Raw genomic sequence first — 10,329 nt, 5'->3', positions numbered from 1 at the left:
TTTATATATTAAAACATCTCTGCATCCCTGAAATGAGGTCTACCTGATCATGGTGGATGATTTTTTTGATGTGTTCTTAGATTAGGTTCGTGAGAATTTTATTGGGTAATTTTATATTGATAATCATAAGGGAAAATGATATGGTTTTCTTTTGTGGTGGGTCTTTGTGTGGCTTAGGTATAAGCATAATTGTAGCTTTGTAGAAGAAAGTGGGTAGTGTTCCTTCCGTTTCTATTTTTTGGAACAGTTTAGGTCCTATTGTTATTAGGTTTTCTATGATGGTCTGATATACTTCTTCACTAAGCCTATCTGGTCCTTTGTTTGGGAGACTTATAACAACTACTTCTATTTCTTTACGGGTTATAGGACAGTTTACATGGCTTATCTGATCCTGATTTAACTTTGGTACCCGGTGTCGGTCTTGAAATTTCTATTTCCTCCAGACATTCCACTTTTGTTTTGTATGGGATTTTGTAGTAGGATATGATGATTTTTTTAAAATTTCCTCAGATTCTGTTGCTATGTCTTATATTTCATTTGAGATTTTGTTAATTTGGATATAATTTCTATGTCATCCTCTTTAATGTGAATAAGGTTATATCTATCTTATTGATTTTCTAAAAGAACCGGCTCCTGAGTTTGTTGATTCTTCTTATAGTCTTTTTTTTTTCCACTTGGTTGATTTCAGCCCTGAGTTTGATTATTTCCTGCCATCTACTCCTCTTGGATGTATTTTCTTTATTTTTGTTCTAGAGCTTTTAGGTGTGATGTCAAGTTGCTAGTGTATGATATGCATTATTTTATAGTCATTGATGGCTGAATATAGTGAAGAAGTTGAGAACTTCATGATTTGTTATGTCAGGGTTTTACAAAGCATGCTCTGTATTTTATTGACATATGGCTTTCTCTGTATTGTTTTACCAAAAATAAATTAAGTAGTTAGAACAATTGTTTTGCATCATGTAGCTTGGCTGTATCCAGCTATAGTAAGCTTCAAGTGTTCTGCCTTAAACATGAAAAAGACATGACTGCCATTTCTTGAACAGGCTACACCCAAAAACATTGTAATTGAGTTATGCCTTGGCTATGGCGCACTTCTTAAGAAAAAAACGACAAACAGGACGGGAATTACTTTTTCTTATCTAATTAATATCACCTTCAGTCAAAGATGGGGGCAAGCTGGTTTATCATTCTATCTGGTTACGCCTATGCTCTGTGATGTATGGTTCTATTTTTGTTCTGATTCTTGTTATATGGCATACTTGGGACATGGGTTAGTTGGTTTTGTTTGTTTGTTTGTTTGTTTGTTTGTTTGTTTTTTCTTTTTCTAACAATATCACACATCACTCTATAGGGCCACAAGTGAAAATTCAAAAAAGCACATCAGGTTATTTCTCAGCTTTTGGGAGTTCTTTTTAGGAATGAATATTCTTGTTTATGATCTGCAATGGGACCCTGGGGACACCCTCGTGAAACTCAGGATTAAGAAATCTAAACACTCTTTGTTAGGAATGCAATACCTATTATTGGGAACCCCAGTGAATTAAGGTCAAAGACTCCCATGCCAAGATAGGTCCCATGTGCTTGGTGAAGAATAGAGGAAGCCATTTCTATGAGACCTTCCTCCTGGGTTTCTTATGTGGGCATCCCCCCAAAAAACACTCTACCTGACAAATGCTTCATTATTCTTGGCAAAATTAGAAGATCATCCTAGTGGTAAACTATTCTAGGCAAATCAGAGTAACATAGAACCTCAAACTCCTGGCTTAGACATTTACCCTAAGAAAAAAATCTCTTCCCACTTTCCAAAGACTATATAATTCTTTTTTGTGGACAATGTGTTTAGTTGAATACTATCTGAGAGAGCTTCTTCAGTCAATGTCATCTAAAAGAGGTTTAAAATTAAAGAATTTTAAAACTGGAATCTCAGGGAATTTCTTTACCTGAGGATTAAGGATTTTAAATATTTCTTTAAGTGCTTCTGAAACATTCAAGATTTCTCTCATGAGAAATCCTTGTTCAACTCTATACCTCAAACTGGGTGGTTTGATGTTTTCAGAGTCTAATTTGTTTATTTTTGTAAAATTTGTATTTTAGCCCTTTCTAAGATGTAGGGTTAATGAAGATCTTTTCCCAATCTGTAGGTAGCCATTTAGTCATATAGACAGTGTCCTATGCCTTACACAATCTTTTCAGATTCATAACATCCCATTGGTAAATTGTTGATCTTAGAGCCTGAGCCATTGGATTCATACTTCGTTCACATTATGTTCATTATTTAAATATAAATTCAGAGGATTGATAGTCTAATAAAGTATTTCTACACATGGGAAAGGTGGCTGAAATTTCCTTGTCTTTAATATCAGTGGTCAATATGGTACTTTATCTCGAAGTATAATCTTTGCATTGTTTCGTTTTATACATACCGGCTATTCCTTTTCCTGAGAAACATGGCTTCATTCTTAATGCTGATTTTTCTAAGAGACACATTCAAAATTCTCCAGATAAATAAATGGCTTCAGACTCCACAGTTTATATTATAATTGACGTTAAAACTCATTGAAGAATGAGCTTGCAATATACACCTTACTGCCTTTGCTGTATTGATTCAAAGTGAAAAGAAAATGATCCTGTCACATGATAATCAATACATTAAATGAACAGATCAAAGAATATTATAAGCAAGAAGGAAAAATGAGCAAGTAACATTTATGGCAGTCCTATGAGGATTATAACTGACTTCTCAACAGAGACTGCACAAGCCAGATAAGATCACAAACACAATCCTAGTCTATTATCCCTAGAAAAACTCGCAATCATATTTGATGGAGAAACCAAGATATTCCACGACAAATCTAAATTCAAAGAATATCTTCCTAGAATCACAAAGAGGACTGTAGAAGTAAAACTCCAACAAAAGTTAAGTAACAACACCCAAAAAGCAGAATAAATCATCTCATAACAAACAAAAGGAAGTGAAGCACATGTACACACAATACCAGATATAACATCAAAAATAATAAGAAAAATTACTGGTCTTTAATATCTTTCTAATTCAATGGACTCAACTCCACAATAAAAATAGGTTAACAGACTGGGCACACAAGCAGGATATAGCATTTTGCTATGTAAGAAACACACTTTAGTGACAAAGGAAATGATTAACTCAAAGCAAAATGCAAGAATATTTTTCCCAAGCAAACAGACCCAAGAAACAAGCTCAAGTAGCCATTATAATATCCAACAAAATAGACTTCTAAGCAAAACTTATCAACAATAGAAAATGACACTTTATACTCATCAAAAGAAAAATATCCCAAGATGATATTTCAATTAAGAACATCTATGCCACAATATCAAGTGCACTCACAGTCATAAAAGAAAATTTTCTTAATCTCAAAACAATGAACTCTATTCTATAATTGTGGGAGATTTTGTCGCCACACACTCACGAATGAACAGGTCTTTCAAACAGAAACTGAACACAGACACTGTGAAACTAATCGAAATTATGAACCAAAGGTTTTTAACAGATATATACAGAACATTTCATCTTAAAACAAAAGAATATTCTTTTTTCTAATAACCTCAAGGCACCATCTTCAAAGTTGAGCATATATTCAATCACAAAAGAAAGTTTAATAGATACAAGAAGAGGGAAATAATCCCATACATCCTATCAGATAACTATGAAGTTATGCTATATTTCAAGATCAACAAAACAACACATAGCCGACATACTCATGATAACTTAACTCTTAAATGATAACTTGGTCACTGACAAAAATAAAGACATTAAAGACTTTCTAGAATCCAATGAAATCGAAGGTACAGCATACCAAACTCCTTGGACACCGTAAAAGCAGTGCTAATAGGAAATTTCAAAGCATTAATTACTTCATGAAGAAATTTGAGGCAGTTCATTTTCTGTGTGGGGATGAGAATCCCCAAAGGTGGTGGAGACTCATAATGGGGGCAAGGCAGGGTTAGCCTTCCTTTATGCAAATGATAATCTGGCTGAGTAAGAATAATAGGGAAACAATACCCTTCACAATAGTCACTGATAATATGAAATAGCTTCGTGTACCTCTAACTGAGCTAGTAAAAGATCTGTATGACAAGAACTTCAAGTCTCTGAAGAAGAAAATGAAAGACATCAGATGATGGATAGGAGACCTCCTATTCTCATTAATTGGTAGGCATAACATAGAAAAATGGACATCCTACAATAGGCAATCTACACATTCAATTCAATCCCCATTGGAATTTCAACTCTATTCTACACAGACCTGGATAGTTATCTGCAATCATATAGAAAAACAAAAAACAAAAATGAAAATGATTCTCAACAAGGAAATAACCATCCCTAAACTCTAGTTGTACTACAGAATAATAATGAAAAACAAACAAACAAGCAAACAAAAAAAACAAACAAACATGGTAATGGTATAGATACAGATAGTCAATCAATGAAGTAGAATTGAAAACCCAGAAATAAATCCACAGAACTTTAAATAATTGATCTTTGATGAAGTAGCGAAAAACATAGACTGGATAAAAAGAAAGCATCTTCAACACTTGCTACTGGTCTAAATGAAGATCTGGATAAATAAGAATGCAAAATGTTCCATATTTATCCCCTTGTATAAAGCTCAAATCCAAGTGGATCAAGGGCCTCCACATAAAACCAGATACACTGAAATCTAATAGAAAAGAAATTGGGAAATAATCTTAAACACATTGGTACAGGGGAAATGTACCTGAACAGATAACCAATGTGTGAAAATAAAATAGTGTTATGTGGGCATTCATTATTATATTCATTAAACACCACGCTGTTTTTTTTAATTTAAGTATATCTTGAGCCACTTGATAATCATGAACACACAGAAAAAAAAATGACACAGTTACATAGATACTTGTTAAAACACACTGTACTAAAATCTTTAAGACTTAGATCCCTGTGAAATTCTCATTTTACCTAGGATACTCAGCACAGAGAAAATAAAATATACCAACGTAATTATAGAGCATGATCTTCAAGCTTACACAACATAGTTTATAACCACCCAAAAGCTGTGAAAAACTTAAGAGCAAATGGAAACCTAAAGACTAGGAAAGTAATTATACCCTGTGTTTCATACTTAAGTACAATGATCTCAACTTAGATGGAATGGTAAAAAAAAATAAAATAAAATAGTAAACAACTTTTATTTCATCTTCAGCCTAAAATATGCAAACCTTGACTACTTCCCAAAACTCAGACTCATTCTGAAAGTTTCTGGTCAATTACTCATTTTCAGAGATAGAAGATTCTGGACAGTATAGTCAGTAACTCCATATTAATCACAGCAACTTAAATCAAATATCTTCATTAATGAATATTTAATGATACATTATGTTCTCTGAATATATTCTTTTCTTGAGAGAAATTGAGGGGAAAAAACAAAGGCAATAATCTATGAGTTATTAGTATGATCTTTAACATGTGTAATATATATATATATATGTGTGTGTGTGTGTGTGTGTGTGTTTATGTGTGTGTGTGTGTGTGTGTGTGTGTGTGTGTGTGTTGTGAATATATACCATTCATTGCCAAGACAGGACTTTATAAAATGTATGGTAAATGACTATGAAATGGGGATTCTGTAGGTTTGTGGAGACTTTAGAACTATGAACATCTGACAGCTGGGAGCAGAGTTATCCCCCACAATTTGTGCTCAACAATGCATACCAGCCATTTTTTCAGGAATTTAGAGAATCTATGGTTCATTTAACAATTTTTCATTGTCTCATAAATTGCTGTCATCATTTAAAAATAAAGTTTCTATTTATATTCTTAATATGCTATTAAGTATCCACATGCAAGTTCAATTTGTTGAATGAAAAATGGATTCAGTATTTACATTTGTAGAAAATGTTTAATATTTTTGGGTAAAAAATGTAGTCAGATGTACCTATACCACTATTTAAGTATCTACAAAATAAAGTACAGTACAGAACTTTGAAAAATACTACTGAACTGATAGATGAATTAAACAATATTTAAAGTAACTCCAAAATATTGTGAAACCACAGAAAATAGCAGAAAATGAACGTTTTACAGTCAATAAAGACTCATAATTACTGAAACCTTCCCTTCTACACCTTGTTCCCAAGTTCAGAAAGTTAGGCAACATCAAGTACTTAATAATACACTGACCAATTTTGAAATGCAAAACTATTCCAAATTCACACATATGTGGAGTCTATGACAGTCATTTTGAAACGTTAGTGCAATTTGTCACAGTGTCCATAAAATCATTGAAGTATGTAGGATCCACAAAGACAGTCCCCACTTTGTACGGTAAACCTTTTAGATGGAAGGTCTGCAGGATTGTGTGGAGCATGGAAACTTTTTGTTTAATGCCATTCCAAGGGTCATATTCCCTACCAGATTAGGTTAGTGACAGAAAACCTAAATACAAATATCTGTTTACCTTAAATGCCTTTTCATTAATCTAATTTACATGTGATCATATTTTCATCATATCATGAGGAAGAATTTACATTTTTGATACATTTGTGATATTCTGGAATACTTTTCTCTACATCTTAGATTTATCCCACATATCAAAATTTTACTCACTTTGCCAACTTAAATGTGGGTCAGGGGATAATCAACTTTGTGATGGCTGTGGCACTTTTCATTGGCCATGTTTGCAGCTCTTGAGGAATGTCTCCACTTTAACGTGAGTTATATTGGACTCAGTGTAAGCATATATAATACTTTCTTGATTTATGTAATTTTTTTCTTCTGACTTGACCATTCTTAACTAATGATCTGGCTGTTTCTACCCTCTCTATTGTCCTCTCCTTTTATTCCCTGAACCAGTATGACCTCTAAAAGGTGCCAGTACTATTGCCCTAAAGATCTAACTGTAAGACATTGATCAGTGTCCCATTTTATAGACCTTATAAACATAAATAATTACAAAAACAAGTTCTGAGAAAAACAAAAAATATGAAATTTGTTGTTTCCATTGCATACATTACTGATACAAGAAAATTATGAGAAAATAGCTTTGGGGTAATCTAAGTAATGTCTAGTACTTTATACTAGCTAAGGCATTGGTTTTCAGCAGACTGTTATCAAATGATTGTCTTCTATTATTTCTTAAGACAAAAGAGTTAGGATAGGATGGGAAGAAGGTAAAGGTCATATTTTGCTTGGGAATGTAGTTTCTTTGGTAGATCAGTTATAGTAGATCCTTGATATTTAGACAGATCTTAATTATGGGTCTATTGTTAGTCAGCGTACAATGTGGTAATGATATCTGAATCATATAAGACATGCTGCCTGGAACCTGCTGCCTGTGTCTATCTCCTGAAGAATAGCAAAATATAGACATAAGTTACAGTTATATATCTTTTAGTATTTACATAAATATCATGTTTCTATAGTGTCAAGAGGTTTTCATGCTAATTTACTACATATTAACTTATAAATTGTCTCATAGTTATTTAGGACTGTATAACCATAACTACAGTATATTCAGCTTTTTCTGTCCACCAACAGAATCACACAGACATTGTGTTCATAGTTTAAATGGATGATAATGTTCTATTGAATTTATCTGCACTGCCTAATATGAGAAAATATTTCCTTTGTTACCATATTGACCACTATACTCATCTATGGGCTGTTCTTTTTGTATCTATTTTGTCATTATATAATGATGTTTATTTATATGAATATATTCTCTATATAGAAGAGCATAGATTTGTCAGTTTTTTGTGTGTGGACTTCTTTCTTTTGAAATAAAAATGGCACATACTTTTTTAAATAATTTTATGCCAATAACCAAGTCATTTAACTTGTCAGAATCCCATTCCTCTGTTGATTGAATCTTTGCATTGTGATATAGCATAACTATACCTCTAAAATGAAGATAACATAGCCTAAAGACCTCTACTGAGTGGGCCTTAAAAAGTATTAACTTCTACTTTATATTTAGCTAGAGGTATTTTTTCAAATAACAACTGTAATCATTACCAATGCCAAAACATTACGAGGTTCTTCTATAAATCGTCAATGTACCATACATTGGATATATGCTTAAAAGCTTTCAAATAGAAATATTGGAAAATACTATGCAATGAAATCCCAGGAAAACTGAACTCTGATTTCGATTATTTATTTAGGCTTGATTACCGATCCTGATAGTTAGTCCATGCAAATTCAAGTACAATTGACTTGGGAATTTTTTTTTAAAACTTAATAAATGAAAGTGAAAAACATAGAACTATTAGCACAACTAATATTGCCACAGAATTAGATAAAATGTGAGCATTATTTTTGAACTATATAAGATTTTTTCTGCCTTAAGAAATTGATATTGATTCAGTCATATAATAGTTGGCTTGTACATTGCAAAAATACAATACTAAGGAAAACTTTGTAGTCCTCATAATCATACATGACAGATCATTTAAGAAGTTAGATCATAACAAAATGATATATTATTCATCATTGTGTTTCTTATGCAAAATTTCTATAGTAAGGATATAATCTGTTTACCCAGTTTCTAGAAGCTCTAAGTAAATATGGAAACACAACTTATTTGTCCTTCCTCAGGTAACATTACTTAGGATTCCTAAAACAGAGTACTATTTTCCCAAAAGAAAAATAATATAATAGAACAAGCTCCTTGATTGTAGTTTGCTATAAAACTACAGATATTAGTTTCAAAAGATTAAAACCAAACCTCTGAGTACAGATTCTCTTAGGAAGAAAAGTGGTGAGGCATTAGTTGTATGTCGATATTTCTTATATGAAGAGGAATTTAAAATTTAAATATTGTGGGAAAGAAACCATAGACTTTGTATACCTGGGATAACATTATGTGACTTGGAAATTTCTACTCATGTAAAGCATAATCTCGGAAAAGGTGAATCATGATTCATCACAAAAGGTCCCAAAGAAGGAAAACACATAGAAATGATTGCTGTGATGTTCACCAGCCACCAACCAGGATTATATACAAGAGCAATGCAGCCTTGTAAGACGGAAGAGAGGGCATAAAAACCTATGAAGGTGAACATGAGAGCCAGTATCCTGTGAGTAGCTCTGGACTCAGGGGATGTTCTGGAGGAAACAGTGATGCTATGGATATGTTGAACATTTTGCCTGTGCATATAGAGAATGACAACCATGGAGCTGCTCGACCAGATGATAATGAAAGAAAACAAAATTTCAGGAAGAACAATAATTGTAGTATATAATGAGCTTATGAAGTGATCATGAACTACAGTGGAACAATATTTCAGATGATGTTTTTGTGTAAGGTTCTTTCTGTTCTCCTTGTTATACATATACACAGGAAAAATCATATTTAATACCATGTAGAGAATCCAGCAAAGAGAAGTGAAGAGACCAATATGATGTGGAACTTTGGCTTTAAGGTTCATCCAAAAAGAGTTCCTAGGACTGATGGTGATTGCCTGGAAGACACTCAAGAAGCAGGTGGAACTAATGGACACATTTCTGCCCAGTCTTTGAATATACAAAAGGAATTTGCAGACAAAGTCATTGATAAATCCTTTTATCCCAAAAGTTTGCACTGTATGGAGCAGTCCTTTAGAAAGAAGAATCAAAAAGTTGGCTGTGAATAGGTTTGAAAGAATCAAACTTGAAGTCTTCATTCTATGTTCAATATAGTAATTGATCAGGTAGCAGGACAGAAGAGAGACATTTCCTAGACTCCCAACTGTACTCTGAAGTAAGAACACTATTCCTATTATCAAATCCTTGAGGTACATTCTGTCATTGATCAAGTTTTCCTTAAACTGTTGCAAAAGTCACTTCCTTGAACACTTAGAGACCTGGTTCTTGATGTGAAAAAAAAATTGCATGTGCTCTAGATAATTCTCTAGTAGTTAAGCTAATGGGAACACTCTGACTCAGAAAATCATTTTATCAACAATATTTTACAAAAAATATTTTGTCAGTAACACTCCTGAAATCTTCCAGTCTATATACTTATGAAAAGAACTTCCAGACCTTTGCATAGAAATGTCAGTATTAAGAGTATGTCCAAGTACCTGTTAGAGAATCAATGATCAGGGAGTTAAAATATAATAGATATTCATTGACAATTTCCAAAATTAATTCTCAGTGGCAACTCATATTTAAGATAAGTTTATTTTAATTACTCTTTTAAGCAAAAACAGAAAAGAAAAGAAAAGAAACAAAAAGAAGAGAAAAAGAAAAGAAAAAGAGAGAAAAGGGAAATCTATACATTTCTCTTCTGAAATTTAATCCAAATAAAAAAGTAAGAACATTTCTCT

The 10,329-nt window shown here is 32.7% G+C and overlaps 1 protein-coding gene across 1 annotated transcript; it reads right to left on the bottom strand.

Moving 5' to 3' along the window:
- Positions 1–8,904: 8,904 nt before the first annotated feature.
- Vom1r3 (vomeronasal 1 receptor 3) lies at positions 8,905–9,801 on the bottom strand. The gene has a single exon (XM_039097009.1). It carries the CDS (start codon positions 9,799–9,801, stop codon positions 8,905–8,907), a length of 897 nt encoding a protein of 298 aa, XP_038952937.1.
- Positions 9,802–10,329: the final 528 nt, after the last annotated feature.

The sequence above is a fragment of the Rattus norvegicus genome, chromosome 1 (genome assembly GCF_036323735.1).
Source record: "Rattus norvegicus strain BN/NHsdMcwi chromosome 1, GRCr8, whole genome shotgun sequence".
NCBI lineage: Eukaryota > Metazoa > Chordata > Mammalia > Rodentia > Muridae > Rattus > Rattus norvegicus.
Note: the sequence above shows the minus strand (reverse complement) of the source record. Positions and strands in the feature narration are given on the sequence as shown.